Source organism: Nilaparvata lugens, chromosome 2 (genome assembly GCF_014356525.2).
Source record: "Nilaparvata lugens isolate BPH chromosome 2, ASM1435652v1, whole genome shotgun sequence".
Lineage (NCBI taxonomy): Eukaryota > Metazoa > Arthropoda > Insecta > Hemiptera > Delphacidae > Nilaparvata > Nilaparvata lugens.
The window spans coordinates 44,735,570-44,756,194 of NC_052505.1; the positions used below are offsets into that span (position 1 = coordinate 44,735,570).

General features: G+C 35.2%; 1 protein-coding gene across 6 annotated transcripts in view; it reads right to left on the reverse strand.

Annotated features, from left to right (window-relative positions):
• Nucleotides 1-20,625, reverse strand: part of LOC111048457 (protein prickle) — a 357,446-nt gene that overhangs the window by 71,123 nt on the left and 265,698 nt on the right. Inside the window, exon 1 of one of the 6 annotated variants that reach the window (XM_039421303.1) lies at nt 11,066-11,301. The exons of 4 other annotated variants lie outside the window; for them this stretch is intronic. Coding sequence is in view for 1 of the 2 variants with exons in the window: in XM_022334583.2 (XP_022190275.2) it covers nt 9,973-10,244 (272 nt within the window). In the remaining variant the exon portion in view is untranslated. One more of the 6 variants, XM_022334583.2, reaches the window with a different exon arrangement.

The following is a 20,625-nucleotide window of genomic DNA, read 5'->3' on the forward strand; positions in this document are numbered from 1 at the left end:
TTCTTTCTCAGTTGCAATGTTTGAAGTGAATTCTCAATCCTACATTATTGTGGATAGTACAAGCAAAATACTCGATCATGTTAAGAGGAAATTGAGCAATAAAATTACCTTCAAGAATATGACTTAGTTGTTCATTGTACCTGAAATCTCATATATTTTGAGAAAAATGTTGAACTATTTTTGGGATACTTGTTCTAAGAGTATAATGGTACGAACAGCACTGTCAGGTTTCAGTGTAAGTCGCGATTGCGTTAAACCCTTAGGTGACACAAAGATATTGTAAAGCATGGGTATGAACACTATGGTTACGTCTCGATTTCCGTTCACCAATATGACAATCAAATTAATGTTTTTATCAGTTGATTAGTGGTATCATAGAGAAAAGAATACTCTATATATTACTAATATACTAATTTATTTTGTCTTTGGTGATGTCGATCAAAGTCGAAATCTTCGCATCTTAGCCAACACAGGCTAGCAGTATCTGGGGATGAACTAATTGCTCACATTAGTAACACTCTATTCCAGGCGAAGACCTGCTAAATTAGAGCTCAAGTATCTCTTCTTCATTTAAAAAAAGGGAAGTTCGATTAGGTTTATCTAAACGAAGAAGGCATGTAGCTTCTAACAATGAGTGGAATATGCAACGATGCATGTAACATGAGAATAGCGCTGAGATTGTGAGGCAGTGAGTTGGTGATTAACTTGGGTTACCTTAAAGATTACAGATGGTGGGAGGGGGGGGTTTGCTGGAGAGGTGAGGAGGAGGTTGAATTATGAGAAGAGGGTGGAAAGAAGGGATAAGAGAAGCAAGTGAGACGTTATCTGGTCGTGGTGGCAGACGGGTGAATAATGAGGCAGTGTGGTAAAAACTCGCAACTGCTATCAACATCGAGTTAACCAGAGATGTGAAGGAAGGAAAAGAACGAAAAGAATAGGATAAGATCGGAGCGGAGAGTGTTGAGTGTTGCTTTATGGGAAGATTGTTTGTTCGCCACTGCAGCTCAAGGCTCACCAACTTTGTCATTTATTATTATCAATGAGAAGAGACCTTGCAACAAAGAAGACTCCGGATTATGCTCTACAAGGCATCTACATTTTTATCCGGCTCTTATTCAGCATCGGAATGGTGATTTTTCGCTCATCAATCTCCAACTTATTCCGACATCTCTCGCTCATGATCCTCACGCCCGCTAACACTTGATGATTGAACAAGCTGTGACATGGATGATTCTAAATTACAGTATAGAAATTAGTTAATGAGTGGAGAATTTTTACATATTTCTTGGTCCAGATGATAATAGAAGAAGGTCAGTAGTGTTTAAAATAGTCCTTTCCTTTTTTGCGAGGGTGCCTCAATTGTGGGCAGTCTAGGACCAAATTTGGAGAAGAGGATTTGGAAGATTTAGTAGGGGGGAGGTTGAGTTATTGGTCTTCAAGGGGGGGGGGACACCCCGACTTATAAAATCACCATGTTGAAAATATTGGACACGTTATTCGAGATGACTTGAAATCCGATTTTTCATTTACTAATGAAGATAGATGTTATTGAAAAAAGTGTTTTTTCTTAGTTTTAGGTATGTATAGTATTGACCGTTGATCTTATTATCATATCATTCGCATTATTTTGGGAAACAATGGATGTCGCGGTGAGTCGCGTGATAATCTAACTGTAAAACACAACGGCATATTTAATTTAGCATCTCAGGATCACGCTTCTCCATTCACCTGATCCACATTTTATGGAGGTGTTGTGTGTTATTACAGAAGGATGACACCACACAAATGATTTACCGTTTAGTTATTTACCCAACAATGAAGATTTTATGTCCTGACCATTATTATTAGATGTCATCTGAGATCTCAACTCACTAAGACGGTACATTGTGCACTATGGTTTCACGAAGATTACATCATTATCCACTAACTACAAGCGTGATTAGTCGACGGTTAAATTGTTGACGATCCTTTATTTACAAAGGAGTTCTCAATTTCTTCTGGAAGCGTGACAGTGCCGGTAGATCCGATGTAATTGTAGAAGATATTTTCTAAACCGTAACCTAATTGTCATTTGATTTTTGTTGTATTGGAGGTATAAAGCACTATATTATTATGAATTGTAGCCGAAAAATTAGGAAGGATTTAGATCGTTACCTTCTTCACTTTTTTTATACCCGGAAGATTAATCCTTATACATTGGATTATACTTCTTCCTTATAGCCGCTCTAGCAAATTTGTTGATTTTTTGAAAACTTCCACCCGTATAAAAGATAATTTACAATAGATATAATCTATTAAACTCGCGTATTTGTAATCCTGGAATGAATGTCATTGACATTGGAAGATTTAGATTGCAACTCCATGAGAATTAATCACAATTTTGATAAGAATAATATCTCCAAGTGAATATTCTCTTTCAGATTCTGATAACAGTTCTCCCAGTTGTATTTCTCATTCTTTCTATTTAGGCTACTACAGTAAATCATAAAAAACTAGTTCTCTCACAATTATTGTTAAACTATCAAAAAATGGGGAACTTGAAAGTCAGAAATATTTTCATTAATGAAACGTTTTAGATCCGATGTAATTGTAGAAAATATTTTCTACAAAACTACAAAAAATTTTCTACAAAAAATTTTCTTTTAAAACTTGAAAAGAGAATAATTTATATTAATTATTAATTTTTAATCATAAAAAACTACTTCTCTCACAATTATTGTTAAACCATCGAAAAATGGGGAACTTGAAAGTCAGAAATATTTTCATTAATGAAACGTTTTGAAACTTGAAAAGAGAATAATTTATATTAATTATTAATTTCTACTCAAACTATGTGTTGGATGTTCAAGAATCGAATTATCCAGTCTTATTGCTATGTGAAAATGCATTCTGTTTTTGAAAATTCATTGAAGTACTGAATAAATGCAAGTAAATGATAACGAACATTCTGTACTGATATAATGGAACCTGATACCAGATCAATCAGATTTGATAAATCTATCATTTATGAGTGTTGAATATTCCCATCTCTTGTGAAACAATATTCATATTTCATAATAATTCATATTTTCTGGGGATACATAGGCATATAGCCCAGGCGGCTTTTATGATCAAAAAAGGGTATAGAGGGAAATATTTGGAAGACAATGTTTGACCCCGCAGTTCTGTTTCGGGAAGTAAGGAGGTAAATATATCAAAATTACCCACCCCTAGCTCATGTGCTAAGGGGATGAGGGTGGTTTAAAAGTTGTATTTTTAAGCGTTTTGCTCCGACACTCATATCTTGAGAACAATGCGTTCAACCGACGAACTAACCATTCAAAAATGAATCTTCATAAATTCTCTACACTTTTTGTTGAGTGGAATTTTGTGATATTCCCAACAGTTCCCGAGATAAAAATGGTAGCCTACCTTTGAACCAACCCCACCCCTTAGCACAGGGGGTAGGGGTTGGGACTTTTGATATGTTTACCTCCTTACTACCCTAAACAGAACTGCGGGGTCAAAAATTGTCTTCCAAACATTTCCCTCTATAACCTTTCTTTGACTGGACTAATAAGCCATGTTCAAGGTTTATTCTGTATCAGCGTGAACTCAAACCAATTTGAGAGTTGATTGAACATGTACAACCAATATTACAAGAAATGCACTTATCGTTCACAACCTGAGACAATAAAACCGAAAAAGGAATGAATAATGATGATGACGTGGTTGAAGGATTGGGAGATTGAAATTGTTTTTGAGAAGAGAAAAGCCACATGGAAGAGGAAACGAAGCACACAGAGAGAGAAAAGTTTGAGAATGAGTAGGAATAATGGTAGAGTATAAGAAGGGGCTTTCAGAATATTACCCATGCAAAATATCACAAGCTTGAAGGTAAAACACGGTATGACTTGTGTAAATTGCACTTGTGAACATGATGGAGTGAGTATTGGGTTTGACAAATAAGGAAAGCTGAGACTGCAGCTACCACTTTATAGTTCGCAGCAGACTTCACACGTATGCTTGTTTCAAATTGCTCAGGTGGCTAGATTACAAAACATACATGAAGATGAAAACCAACTTTGTCGAAATGTTGTATTAGTCCCTGGTTGATTAATTTCTGAAATTCTGATCGGGGATGGAGCCTGGCCAATGACCTGACAGAAAACGAAAATATATGGAAATATCATTCAGTTGGCAATGTAATGAGTTGGTTGGAGATATTGTTGAAGCTCATCAATATTTAACTTGAACAGACAGGATGTAATCGACAATATTTGGAACTGAACTTCTACTAAGCAATCATTTTGAACTACCAATTTCAGTTAATCTTGATAGCCGTAGATATATGAAGGAATACACGCTTTTGGAAGAACACTTTGAGAAGTGGTTAAATGATCCTCTGACATTAGATAAATCATTGATTCATTTGATCTCAACAGTAGAAGCATTCATTCAACTTCGAGCTCACAACATGCTTTTACAAAGTTTGAAAGAATATCCTGTAAATGTCAATACAATTGATATTTCATTTCATTAGACCTGCAGATCACAACATTTAATGTTTCAATTTTGGACCTTAATGTCCAATATCCAATGAATGGACATTCATTCAACGTCAATACAATATATTCCTCATTGAACCCGACGCTCAACATATTTGTTGCAAACAACGTTATGTAATGACTCATTTATTACTTATTAGACCCTAATCTCAAAACATTGACGTATTTGGAAATTTCTGGAATATCTTACAAAAACAATGTAAAATATTATCGACACAACCAGGAACCAGGAACTGGATTTGATTGCCAAGAAGGCGACAGCAGGCAGAGATGAGTGAACGACCTAAGCATGATACAGCCTGAAAGTAGGAGGGAAACTTGAGAAGAAAGAGGAGAAGACTGAGGAGAAAGAACAAGAGGCAGGAGCAAAACATCACGTCACCGGTCGCTCTTCTATCCTGGAATTATTGTGGCACTTCTGCTCTTCGCCTTCTTATCAAATCTCTTCCGTATTCTCCACCGTTCTTCCTCATAGCAGTCTGTCTATCAGCACATTTCATGGGGAAGGAAGAGGGTAAAGATTAAGGATGGGCAAGAGGAGGAAATGGATAAGGGTTGAAAAGAGAATGATATTTAGAAGAAGAGAGAGAAGAAAACCGATGAAGGAGAGGAGAGTGGAAAAGAAGAAACAAAAGAGGAAGAGATAAGGAGATAAAGAGATAAGGTGGAGGAGAAGGGTGAGAAGCACGAGAAGTAGGTTATGGAGTGAAAAGTTAGGGAGGTAAACAAAGAAAAGTTCAAAGAAGGAAGAAAGATAGAAGGAGTGGAAAACGTAGTAAATGAGAATAAAGGTTAGCAATGAATTAAAGATCAAGAGTAATACAAGAATGAAAAATCATTGTGGGGAAAGAAGAAATAAAATTAACGAAGATAATAAAGAATAAGAATAGATTAGGATATTAGGAGACAGAGAGTGTAGAATTAAAGAGAATGGTGGAGGAACGAGACGAAGAGGAGGGCTAAAGAGGAGGTTGAGAAAGAACGGAAGAAGTAGAGAGGATAAAACTAAAATGAGTAAGAGGAAGAAGAAAATGTGAAGTAATAATAAGAAGAAGAGTACGTGATAATACCTGTACCTTTGAAGCGGCACAATTGCGGCTTACAACTGATCACTCATACTTTCTGTCTCTCTCCAACTCCCTCAATCGTTCCTTCTTTCTCTTTCTTTGTATCATCACTGACCGGACAAAGAGCAATCACGCGAAATTGGCTTCTTCTAGCGATCTTCGACAACAGTCAACCAACCTCCACTCCGGCTCCCGGACAACAAGAGCAAAAAGATGGCTCATAATGTTTCCGACTCACCACTTTACTATCACTACTACTAACACTGCAGGTACATGGCTTTAATGAAAATCTCAAATAACAATACCTGTACAATCAGAGTTCTTACTTCATAGAGAGTAACATAAAGCATAACACAACATAAACTGGTAATTCTATTGTGAGCATTGCCTTACTCATTTTGACAGTTGGAATTCAAAAGGAGTAAATTTAAAAATATATGTGTAAATTAAAAAATATATCCTTTCACACACATCGATTTTTGAACGTTCGATTTTTTCCGTCCTTATGAATATTGTACAAGATTGAACGGAGCTTGACAAACATTATCTATTTGACATCATCTGTTTAATCGGATAGCTTATGGAACTACTGAGAAACCGGGCATATCGTTTATCGAGAGATTTAAGGATTCAATAAGTTTATGGAGCGTTCTAGAAACGCATTTCTCATGTTTATCGATTCAATAAAGTTATTGAATGGATAAACAGTTTATGGAACGACTGAGAAACCGGGCATAATTGTTTAAATGTTTAAATGTTTAAATGTTTAAATGTTTAAATGTTTAAATGTTTAAATGTTTAAATGTTTAAATGTTTTTATGTTGCGCATTTACGGCGAAACGGGAAACGCGGTAATAGTTTTTCATGAAATTTGACAGGTATGTTCCTTTTTAAATTGCGCGTCGACGTATATACAAGGTTTTTGGGAATTTTTCGTTTCAAGGACAATATAAAAGGATAAAGGAGCCTCCTTCATACGCCAATATTACCGTAAAAATCAGACTATAGAATTATTCATCATAAATCAGCTGTCTAGTGGACTATAATACTACCCGTTCAAAAACATCGAAAATCTTGAAAATGTATCTTTCCATTAACGTTAGTAGACAGTTGACTATAATACTACCCGTTTAAAAACATCGAACATCTTGAAAATTGTATCTTTCCATTAACGTTGTAGACAGACCTGATAACAGCGCTCACACTCACATTTCGGGACGACACGTCACGGTACGATATAGGACAGAAAGCTCTATGTTTATTTAGGATTTTTTCTAGACTTTTTTAATTGATAAATTATTTATTAATTTTTGAGAAAAAATAACAACAGGTCAATGTAACTCACTGAGCGCGAGTTCTACTGTTCACAGAACTACTAGTAGTTCTCAAATTGTTTTGTCGCTCACCCTTATGAATTTCTCTTTAAGGCTGTGCAAAGGCTAAAAATAAACCTTCTACTGGTGATATTTTTCAAAGTTTTTCGATTTGTATATCATCAAGCTATCAAAATGAGAAAGTTTTCTTAGGAAAAACATTACATTTTTTACGTTCATTACTTTTTGAGATATGAGCGCCTAAAGTTTAAATTTTTGGACCAGAACATTTCAAATTCGGTAGGAGATAAATCCATGAGATTTGGACGATTGATTCTTCATGGTATTGTAGATCTAGTGAAACGAGAATTCTCTGAAAATATAAATTTTTGATAGAGTTATTCAATTTACCAAAAATTACCAAAAATAGCTCAACAAAAAGTTATTTTTGGTCATTTTTAGTAAATTGAATAACTTTCTCAGAAAATTTATATTCTCAGAAAATTTATATTCTACTAGATCAACAATACCATGGAGAATCAATCCTTCAAATCTCATGGATTTATCTCTTACTGAATTTGAAATGTTCTGTCCCAAAAATTTAAACTTTAGGGGCTCATATCTCAAAAAGTAATGATCGGAAAAAAATGTTTTCCTGAGAAAACTTTCTCATTTTGATACCTTGATGACAAATCAAAAATCTTTGAAAAACATCACCACTAGGGAGTTTATTTTTAGCCTTTGCACAGCCTTAACGAGAAATTCATAAGGGTGAGCGACAAAACAATTTGATAACATAATTATAACAAAAAGTGACAGAATGACATATGTTTGTATCTTCACAGAGAAAAAGAAAGGAATGTGAAGTGAAGAAGAATGCGTGAGTGAACTGATGAAGGGAGAGAGAGATACATTGTGAAGATCCAGTTGTGTTGTCAAACAATTCTCATTTTCGTTGAAGACCTGGAAACAATTAACCGGCAAAAACACTGGAGACGTGGGACGGTCATGCAGTTAACAAATTATTTTTCAAGGCATTCAGCTTGTCAAAGCACACCCTCTGCTCAATGGAGTTCTGCGTATCCATAGAATACGCTACGCTCCGCGAAGTGTCAACAAAACGTACGACTGGAAACTTTTTCGAAAGTGAGAGAATAGAATTTATGTACCTGCTCTTTTGGTCTGCCTGTTCTTCTTCCCGGCAAAAACTAGCTATCTTCGTCTCAGATCTTCACTGAGATTTCTTTCATTCTGATTCAACATTCACAGACTTGTCAACACTAACCTATCCACAAATATTCTTACACAACTCAATAAAAGCAACAATTTCCACTTTTTCTTGTTATGTCTCGCTGGAGAGACCCGAAAATTGCAGTTTCTAAAAATAACTAGCCCTTTACAAGATTGAACGCCAATACAAGTCTTCAGTCAACTTCATGAATAATTCAGGAGATAGATGAAATTTATTATAAGTAATAAAACTGGGAGAATGATTTTTATTGCAAGACGAAATTCCATAATAGGCTGTGAGACATAACTATCTAGTCTTATAGCGTAATTTATTTATTCCTTTGGAAAGAGACATTGCAAGGCAAATCTGCGACTGATATAATAAAAGTCTTCTTTGAAAAGCCAGCTTGAAAATATAACAATTTCGTAGTTCATAAAACAAGAACGCAAAATGTTCTATAAGCTTAATTAGAATTGAGTTATGTTACCATTAAAGGTCGAAATGGTCATAGATCGTAGTATAGTGTTGTCACTAATATTGAAACAGTATACAATCATACAGGAAAGATATCTTATGCAATTTTTTCACGGTACAACACGTACAACTATATTTCCCATGTAATTGATTAATAGTTTACTTATCATATTTATCATTATTGATTAATAGTTCCAATTATCATACTTACAAAAGTTCTATTTCTAATGCAATTTCTTTTAGAATATTTTTTTAGACTAATATGAGCAAAAGGAATAATTATGTGGAAAATGAGCTGGGAGAACTGTTGTATTATTTGAAGAATGATATTGGACTTATGAAAAGCTGACTGATCACAGGTAGAGTAAATAACCCGTCGATGGAGTCCCTAACAAAATATTGACTCTCCTTGAATGGGTCCACATCCGCCAATCCACCATGCCGATGCCATGCACCAGCCAATCAATGATCGATTGTTCCAATAATATCTCCTGACTGAAATGCAGCAGCTCAATTGTGACCAGAGCAGAGCTTGTGGAATTTGTCGTGTACGAGGTAGGATCGGAGAATGGAGAGGAGGACATTGGAATTAACAGTTGGTCCCCAGTAATAATCTTTTACTTCCAGTTTGAAAAAAACTCCAGTATCCAGCATTCATGAAATGAAAACCATAAATTCGATCGAGCCCTATAATCCTTCAATGAAAAACTACAAAAAATAACTGCAGTGAAACAAAAAATAATGAAGCAAGTGAATTTTGGTGCTAATTAACATTCTTAATCTCTCAATTTTGAACTTCAGTGCTAGAACTATCGAGAGAAAGCACTATCTATATATTCGTATTCCAACGACCATAGGGAATAACTTATATGCAAAAGGATATAAAGAGAGCACGTGGCAAGCTCCATCACCGTACTTAGCGAATCCTTGTTCAAGAAACGCGTGTTAGTCGCAGTACGTACTAAAGTCTGTACGCACCTTAATATTAAATGTAAACATTCAGATGCTGCTCATAAAGAACAATTCCGATAAGAATATCATTAGTTTAATAATCAAAGATTCATATTATTATAAAATAAGGTAAGTGCGTTAGGAATAAAAAAATCATCATCAAACAGCTCCATCAAAAGATGGCAGGAAATATTGTGATAAGAGCCTCACAAAAATGAATGAATTCCAGAAGTTCCACTAATTTAGGTGTAGATGCATTTGAGGTCAACTTTTAAAACACCTCTCTCCTTCGAAGTCTCCTTGAAAGCACTATGGAACTTCCAAAAAATTGTTAGTCAGTGCGTCCCTAGGAATGTGATGTTAGTTTTCGAGTGAATTGTGGCGCTTACTGTTGCTGTATGGTGAACTGCTCCCGTGTCACGGTGAGAATGGTAGCCGCAGCGGCTGCAGCTGCACTGCTTTCCTGGTCCTCAACTCCCTCGTGCAACATGCCCTGTCCGAGGCCCAATCCATGGATGCCACTCGCCGAGTTAGGGTTGCTTTTCCTACCATACAACTGCCTGTAGTACTTCTCCTGATCACCATAAATCCAGCACACTTTCCACCATTGACGGCACATCAACACATTGGCGCCGCTACTTGTCATGCTTTTGCTGCTCATTTTCAGCAACTTTTACTCTCACTCAAATATTTAACTGAACACTTCTTACAAGGATCTCGCGGTTCACGAACTACTGGGCATTGTCACTACGGTACTTTCACTTTCCACTTGCACTTCATTGTTATTTAATGTTTAATTCAACTACTGTCCATTTAGCCTGATAGCCATGATCTGTTATTATCTATCAACTCTGGCATCATCTATACTCGTGAGTGAAATTAATGAACAGATTTGGTTGAATACTTTATCAAACAGGTTATGTTGGGAAAAATAATTGCCCGTACTTAATTGATTTTTAATCGAGTCTTATTTCATGGTAGCAAACTACCAATTTCTCGAGAGCTGGTTTAATTTTGTGATCAGCGTATCGTAATGGTATGATTTTACTGTACTAAACACATTACAATAAGCGTATCGTGGACAACTTGTTTGCAAAGATCAGCATTCATATCATATCGAATTGAAAATGAAACATTTCGAATGAGTTAATACACCTGCTTCTTTAACACATCTTCCAATTTACTCTGTAAATGTATTAAAAGATTATTCACATTAGAAAATGACAAAAAATCTACTCAAGCGTCACTTTTAAAAATTAACATAGGAAACTCAATTTCCTGATCTCCAGTGACTTCTCAACCTGAATAATCTAAATAATTTGCCATATTTTGAGAAGAAGTAGGCACCATATCCGTTCAAAATAAAAAGGAGATTGCTTTCAATATTTTGTACTTGATGTAGATAAGAGTGCACTTGTAACATAAAAATAAATATTTATTTAATCACTGATGAAATTCAAACGGTAATAAGAAATTATTTACCAGTATATCCTTGATTATACTCTCATTTAAACCGTCGTCTTCCGAAGCTGAAGATTTAAATCTTCCTCATAACACAGACACACACATCCACTGAGCTCACAGAACACCAACTTGGAAGTCACATGCACGCATTCTACACGACAGCACACAGTAGTAAAATCCGATTCTAAAATCGCTGAAGAAAACGTGTTGACAGCGAGTACAGAACGACAGAGAAACACCTGCGGTAGCGGCAGCACAAGGCGAACTGAAGACTTCGAGAAAAGGACGGTGGACAACGGAGACCGAAGCTCTCAGCAAAGAAACCAACGGTGGAAGAAGTATGAAGGAGGGGAAGCACCAGCTCTTTCACACTCAACTATCTCTCTCCCTCCTCTATTCTATTCACTCTTCAGGACTCAAAACGGAGCACTGCATCTATCTATATATTTCATGAAGACTGTCGACGACTCCTCCAGACGTTTTATTATATCTATACACATAATAAGTTATATCATATCTATACATGAAACATGAGGTGTCTATATTTTGAAACTAATATAGAGCAAATATACCTATACGAGTAGTCGAGTAGCATGCATGAGGACTGTTTATTCACAACTTGATACAGAGTTGATATATCTATACATATGAAAGATATATTATCTGTGTATATAGCTATATTTCCAGTGCTGAAGGGACGGGACAGCACAACAAAACCCAAGTTTCGGCTTCAACCTCCGCCATATAAACTCACAACTCAGCCTATTTATTGCCAGGAGGCCGGCCTTTTCTCCATTCCAGGACTGCACCAGGTCTGTCTTTACTGCCCTTTCCCATTATTGTGAAGTTTCAGACAAGACCCAGCCTTTCAGCCATTTGCCAAGTCGCCAGTCCCCAACCTTAGCTTGTAATTGAAGGAACCGGAACATCTCCTGCTAATGCCTGTCTGAGTTGGGCCAAATTCCTTGAATTTTGGTCAGTTAGAATCCCAATATTCTACTATACTACAGAACTTATTCTCTATTTATCACTCCAGTGAAAACCGAAGACATTTTTCATTTCAACTTCAACATCAACTCAACATGAGTGGATCATTTTATATCTTTATAGAAGTTATTGTAAAAAATTATACGAATCAAGTCCGATAGCTTACATTCATCGGTGTCATCCTTGATGAGTTCATACAATGATGTTGCATCATACATTCAGGTCTAGCTGCTACCCCACAAAGGCTAAACAATACAACGATAGTCCCTTCACTTCAAAAAATAGAAGTATAATAAAATCATCCAAGCAATCTGGAAATAGGAGCAGAGCACCATGAGAATTGTGGCCGACACAATAATTCAAATTGAGAAAACAAGATGATTTACAATGAATCATGATACATATTTTCATATACTATTGAATCTGAGAAATGAATATAATTTTCAGTTTCAATACAAATTCTAGATTTTACTATTTTTCGAACTAAAATCCAATTCAATTAAGATAACTTCATTCAAAGAGACAGAATAATAATTATTATCTGCAAGTCACCTATTGATACAAGCAAAACTATAGACAGAAAATTAACTATTTGGGCGGATTACCACATATCAGTATCAGAGTCCGTATCAGCGAAAATATTCTTCCTGTAAGTTCCAATGGCATACCTTCTCGGCCAGGCTGAGTGGGAATAAATATTGTCATCCTCTCCTATTATTAGAAATAATCATGGGAAGAATATTCTCACTGCGCTGGACACGGAGTGTGTTACTGATGTGGGAATCCAGATTTGCATGACGCGTACAATCAACTGATAGATTTCTTCAGTTCAAAATACTGTATCAAAAAATATCAGAAATAGCAGTTTCAAAAATAGCTTGGGTCAGAAAACGTTTTCAAAAATCATTCGTATAATGTTGGATTGAGATTCGAGATAAAATATGTAATGTAACAATATTCTTATTAATTGAGCTGCGAAGGGGCGTTTCAAGGATACCTGCACTCATAGCCTACTCGCAACCCAAACCATAGATAATAAATACTATCTAAGTCCAAACTTATTTGCGATAATATAGAAGCGAATGAAATCTATGAGCATCCTATTTCAAAGCAATCTTACTGGACTGATTCATTGGCGCCCTTAATTAGAATTCCTCATTTAATTACTGAACTGAAAACGCTAAAATATGGCGGCTCATTACAGAGGAATGAATAATAATAGTTTATGACCCTCTGGAGTCGGGTTTGAGGAGAGAACATACGTTCAGTTAAAATAGGTAGTAACTAGCAAACTTGAGAAAGTGAAGGGTAAATTCCAGAACTATCTTCTGATGAAATCAACTGAGATCCCAATTAGAGGCAGTGATGCGACTGATAGAGTCGATTGAAATGAAAGTACTGCATCATAAAAACGAGTTCACGCCATTGCTGTGGAATTATTCTCCTCCATGCTTTGATTCTTACTTTTTACTTTATCTTTATCGCCTTTCCGACATGAGTTATTGCCTTATCGCGACAAATTTACAGGATAGAGAGCAACCGTTTATAATGTTAGTAATTGGATATAAGGGTTTATCTTGAATTCTCACGTGAAGGGAGATGACAGAGAATTTTAAAAATGTTGAATCAATTGAAAGTTGTGGCATGGAGTAACAAGTATAACTAATAGCTCCTCCAATTTATAGTACCTGATTTTATATTATAATTTTTAATGAATTTGTGAGTGTGATTGGTAAAAGGGTAGAAAAAACAGAGTTATTCAAAATCTTATTCCAACATCATAGAGATAAAGTTGAAAATAATCAACAAGAAATCAATTATGCACTATATAATGAATATTTTATAATGTGAAAATTTAGAAAGTCTGAAAAGGGGATGGCGCACCAAATGCATAAGCAAATCGAAAACAAAAATTTAAATACAATGCTATAATCTACTCTAATGGCCCTTTTTTATTGAAGTTACTATACTCTATATTCATATACTATTGGGCAGCGATATTACTTATGAAAGTTGTCAGGCTACTATAAGGATAATTCAATAACGAAACTTTTCCAAAAATTATAGATAATTATGATTTGAACTGTTTGGTAGGGAAAGTAAGTTCTCTCATCTATATCAAACTGTGAGTTTTTTTATGAATTCCACTAATTTCTATATTCACAAATTGTAAACTAATTGATCTCGTACCTACTTTTCTTCATTTAGTCTATTTCATTAGCATACCTTCATGTTAACATCAACGGAAAATCATAATCTTCTTTCATCTATAATAGTTCTATGGAATGTAATAATGTAATCATTCACTCACTCATTCATTCATAATCATCAGAGCTAAAAATCTACTGGACCAGAAACGTTTAATGTATGTTCAGTTGGCCATCTACAGGCGCACTAAGAACGGATTTGAAAAAAATTCAAAGATACTCCCAAAATCTGCGTTTTTCTGAGTTTTCTCAGCTTTTTCAAAAACCAAATGGCAGAAAATGTTCAAACTTGGTGCATAGGCTCAGCTGAGGTATAAAAATGTTGTATTGGAAGTTAAGTTCCGCCTAAAGTTAAGACGCCCAAATTCCGCCCAAGATCGGCGGTATTCCTGCGTTTTCTAGACCTTCTCAAGAGCTAACTATTAACAGATCATGTTCAAATTCCGTAAAGAAGTTCAGCAAATGCCTAGAAATTCATTCTTGAGAGTACTCAGAATTATGCCAAAGATACGCACAAGATAGGCGGTTTTACTGCGTTTTCCCAGCGTTCCCTAGAGAAAATGTTCTAATTTGGTACACAGGTATAAAAATGATGTATTGGAAGGATATTGGAATAACGCCCAAGTCACGCGTTTTTGATCGTTTCCTGCGTTTTCTACACCTTCTCAAGAAGTTATTGACAGATGATGTTCAGATTTAGTACAGAAGTTCAGCCAAAGATACGCCCATTACGCGGCGTTTCCCTGCGTTCCCTAGCGTTTTTTGTGCGTTTTTCACATTTTTCAAGAATTAATTGAGATAAAAATTTCTAAAATTTCAGATGTTCAAACTTTATACAGAAGTTTAGCTAGGATCTGGAAATTTTGTCTTCAGAGAATCAAAAATACGCCCAATATTGGTGCTATTACTGCGTTTTACAAGTGTTCCCCAGCATTTTTTAGAGGTTTTCCTTCTGCAAGCAAATTCATACTTTAGAGGATTCGATGTTCGATATAGATGGTTGTTTAGTTCTCCATATCATTCCTGTTTCAAATTTCAAAGAATTATTAGACTGAAATACAATAATTCTTATTATATCCTAACCATGTCTCTAATTGAGAAATAACTGAATATGTATCAATTCTGATAAAAATAAAGATTTACAATCCTGCACAACATAATTCCAAGAAAACTGGTGATTGAATCAAGCCTGTAAGTCTCTTTTGACTTTTTACGGAAGTAAAAATATATCTTGATGATCCAGCCGGAGCCCCCTGTCGAGACGGATAAGGCGAGCGAAGCGACCCTGCCGGCTAGTTATAACTTTCAATAACAATATAAATTCACAGAGAAATGTTGGGCTATTTTATACACTCAATAAACGATATTCACATTTCCAAAACATTCACTATTAACGTGAAAGTTGTAACTGGATAGAAACGATGTGGTAAATCTTATTGATTTCAATCACGTAATAATACATGTATAACTCAAATCGTACACCAAACATTATTTGTATATTGTAGTATATACTTCCCGAATACAAATTTCGTAATAACTCTTTCAAATTATTTTGATTGAGCTTTGTTCAACTTTCCAACTAAACAAATGACTAGCTTGTTGTATTCATGATGCTTTACACTGCAGCATCCATTTAAGGATACGAGCAAATCGACAATGCCCAGGTACAAGACTCAACCGAAGAAAACAGTTTAATTATGGAAATTTATTCAGTACATTATTTCGCATAGGCTAGTTCAGTTCTAATCGGCCATAAAACGTTCCATTTTTATTTCCAATTAATGAGATTTCACTCTGCCTTAAATGGTGCACGTTAATGGTCACCATCATCAAGTGAACTGAAAGTTTGCTCTATTTTTCTAAATGAAGCTCAGAGGATAAAATAAGCCATTTCCACGTCTAATAATGAAACACGTTCGCTTCTAGCCAATCAGCACTTATTCTATCTACATTTATAATATTTTTATAGAAAATATTTTGTAGAACAGAGTGCCAGGAGTGCCATGCTCATACAATTATATCCAATTCTTCACAAATTCTAACAATTTCTAAATGCTAACAATTTCTTACAATGCTAACAATTCTCCACTGCTACCAAAGCGAAAATCTTAAACAATAGCAAAATTAGTGGCATCCCGACACATATTCATATATAGTGATGGCCACATTTTCTTAGATCTGCAAATAATCAACCAATTGTAATAATACTTTGTAAATAGTTGTAGCTTATATGCTTTTTGTAATCATGTCTATATCTTGAATGAACTCCTCTGGTCGTGTTGTACCCTCGACCAGAGGAATTATGAAAAAAGATATCCTACTTGTTTTGTACTACCAATCAAATCCAATCAATACGGAATCGATTATTCAATTGACAGCTTTGTAGAACAACTGACGAAACCTAGTTTTCTTCTAAGATATTTTCCTACAAGATAATTTCTATAAATTAAATGTAGCTGTTCTCCACTGCTACCAACGACCAATGATAATGTTTTTTCCAATCATCACTATATAATTGAATTATTACTTATGGATATTGATGATAACTTCATCCAACTACTGTAAAAAACTTCAGTACCCAATCAATCTCATGACAGATTAAAAATGTTGGATTCACTGCTCTGAATGTTTGAAAGATCTTAGTCTGATAAGTCTTGTAAAATTTGATAGTAGTCTCTCACCTAACAAGGAACCTCAGAAGAAAATTAGAATCGTATAATCTTACATTATTGATCTCTTACTTCACGATTCAGATCTTTGGTTGGATAATTCGAAAAATAACTTTAAGAACAAAGAAGGCCTACACGATTATTAGGTCAACTGATAGAGGTTAACTGAGTCTGAGATGAACTTGAACTAACTGAGCGTGAGAGGCTAACTGAGAGGCGAGAACTACATTGATGAAAAGGCCTACTTTATTACTAGGTAATGATAGCAAAACATGGAAAAATTATGATTGAGGGTAATGAGAAGACGTTCGTTCGAAGAGAATAATAATTGATTGTTGTTCAAGCCTATCTCAATCTAAGTTATGAACCAAACTTCTGTTATGAATTTAATAACATACTCCAACATCTTAGCTCAATTTCAAAACAATTCCAGGTTTTTAAAACCTGGAATTTTCAAACTTTATTGATAAACATTACAAGAAATAAAATTGAATAACTTCAAGTTACACTCAGCTGTGTTTAACCGGCCTGCCGTCAATTTTCTTCTCGACAAAGACTCAATGGAATGTGTTTCTCATGAAAAGAGATAAAAAATTATTTCTGAGAGTCATCGTCTAATGGCTGATTATGGCTGTGCTGGGAGTGGAGGGGGTTCGCTGCCGTAATGAGCAGCACAAATTATCCGCTTCCTTTCCAAGTTCCAACAGGTGGTCCGTGGTCGGATCCTGCCTCACTCACAACACTCAGTGGTAGGTTACCCACTTGGCAGGTGCCTTTTTCTGTGGTCAACCAACCCTCACTCACCTCTTGGCATCTTTACACAACAACTCTCCTACCTGACTACCGTATTGACATATCCAAATGAATATAATTGGCAGAATTTTCCCTTCAGCCTGACAATGTGAATCCCTCACCAACAAAGTAAAGCCTTTTGATACAAAGATGTTGGATTTCCCACGATTTCCATGAACATCTATCTCTTCCTTGAAAATCCTATTACTTATGCAATGCATTTGAAAACTTTAGATTATGAATGAGGTTCATAGAATTTAACTGGTGCCTCATTAACACCTCTGCTAATGTAGAGTAGAGTGAGTAATGTGAGTAGTGGGTTGTTGTAGAAGCTATGTGAAAGGATCAACCCGGAAATTGCATCTTATCTATCAAACTAGATAGTCTTCATGAGGAGCGATTTGTACTGTCTTAGAAGAGATGACCTGCCTAATGATATATCTATCAGTTATGAGCGTGAAAATCACTTTCTGGTGGTTCATAAACCACGAAGAACTGTACGCCAATTTTGTTAGGTAGAACTCTCTGATGGTATTGGGTTTTCTAAATAGTACAAATTATTTCTTATAAGTATATTTCTATATAGCTTAAAATGAGGAGATTCTGTGGTGTTCTTGACAAGTAATTTTTTGAGATGTTGAATGATTGGCACAATTAGAATACCTTAATTTATTCACTCAAAATATGAAAATGTTTGCTACGGATACTATTTATAGCTACATTATTTTTTATAAATTATAGGACGTCATTCAATAAATTTGCACGCGCATTTTCTTCTTTTTTGATAATATTTCATCCATCGATAGAGGAGAATGAAAAAGGAGAAAAGAAAGGAAAGTAGCGAGAGAAAGACAGAAAGGTGGAAGTATAAACGAGGTGAGTAGCAAGTAGCGGGAAAAATGTGTTGCGTTGCTTTTGTGAAGAGGCTTGATACCAAAACTTTTCTCTCCTCACTACGGATAGAAAACCGACTGGAATACCATATTCTTGAACTTCTTTCCAGATAACAACATTGAATAAGTCAAGTCAAGTTTTTGGGACAATCATGAAATTTAACTAGACATGTATCCAACTGAGAATAGAATTTCAGGAAAATATATAAGAGTAAATGAGAAATCGAAGAAATGAAAATATCCTCAATGTCTTTAGGTCTTACAAGATACGAGTTATCCTAAAAATCCCAAAATTTTAACACACGGAACAACCAAACTGTATGACAAAAAATATCAAAGCTTTTATGAATTCTCACGCCGGTTAGATGTCTCGATCGCAGAGGCTCTGAAGGATAATCGCAGTGGTTAAGTGGGCGAAAACATAGACGCGTTTTGTTACTTCAAGCGTGTCCGAACGGAAGCTCACACAAGAATATAGGAAGAGGAAGAAAGGATAGTGTGAAAGGATGAGGTGGTGATGGATGAGAAGGAGTAGGAGGAGGAAAAGGAGGATGAGGCAAGAAGCCACAAAATATCGTCGTTCACACGTTGATACCGAGTAGATCACTTTCCTAGCTGTATGAAAGAGCAGCGAGAAAGAAAAATGTATAAAATTACCATACAACGAACAGAGGTTGAAACAGATGGTTGCAAAACTGAAAAATATGAAAATATATATATTGGTAATCGCCACACTGAGCAAAACAAAAGGGAATATTATGAAAAGATTAATAGTGAAATAATGATTGATTTTCAATGTTAGAGAGTGCAAAGTGGAAAGTGCAGTAAACAAAGAGGGGAAAAATTTTGGGTACAGTAAGATCCATTTTTAGAAGGGAGAAGATAATACAGAAATGTTTAAAGAGACGACATAATAATAAGATCAGTTCAGCAGTGATACCAGAACAACGCCGCAACCAGAATAATATCCAACCAGAACAGGAAAACCCAAATCGGAATATTTAGGCCGCAGTCTTTTTCGGCACGCTTCATTCGACACAGCATCCGATATTGGTTTTCTGAGCGCCAATAACAACTAAACAAAATAAATAATATTGCTATCTGACGATTATATTTCTCGCTTCTAGGACTCCAAAATAAACAGGAGGTTATTGTTATTGTTTTTGGTTTGAAATCGAAGCAATAGTGTAAATTCTAATGATAGATGTTTAAAAAATGTCAGAATGTAGCCTATTGTAGATAGAAAACAACTTGATTGTAAAATATTTGAATTGACGAAGTGATTATAAAAGCTTGAATAGGAACTGGCAAGTTTCAGCATTCTGCATATCAAAACAATTATTAATACTGTATGGATATTTCATTACTGGAAATATCATATACAGTATGCTCATATAGTTTTTATTTCCCCCACAGGAAGAGAAATAGATCTATGAATTCCACGAGTGAAATCAACTGAGGAGGAATGAATCTCTACTCTGTGTGAAATGTTTAACTCTCCTATACGAAGCGCACTTTCTTGCTGCAATGAATCTCACTTGGTTTTTAACTCTCGATCCTTACAGATCTTCCTGTTCCTTGTATTAACTTCACGAAGAATGTTTTTGCTCAAATGAAAATGTGTCAACACATAATATTATTACAGAAAGTTAGTATCTCTGCTATTCATCAATATTTTACGTTGTACTTTTCACGCTGTGGAAGAATTACGAGAAATGGGCAAAATGATTTAGTGCTTGTTTATTGATGTCTGTCACGAAAGAATCACTTTAAATAGTAGATTAGAAAGCAAGAGATGGGTTAATTCCGCACACCTAATCAGAGTTGAAATATACACCGCCATTGAAGTCGAGAAAAATATCATTGTACTTCCTGGAATACAAACTGAGCTCCAGTTCTTTTTTGTCCAGTTCAATCTGAAATTCATTTGTTCGTCAAGTCTATTTTGTTAACAAAACAGTAAATTCAATAACCTAATAATATATAATAATAATAATAAAATAAAACAAAAATAATATTTTTTGTTCTAA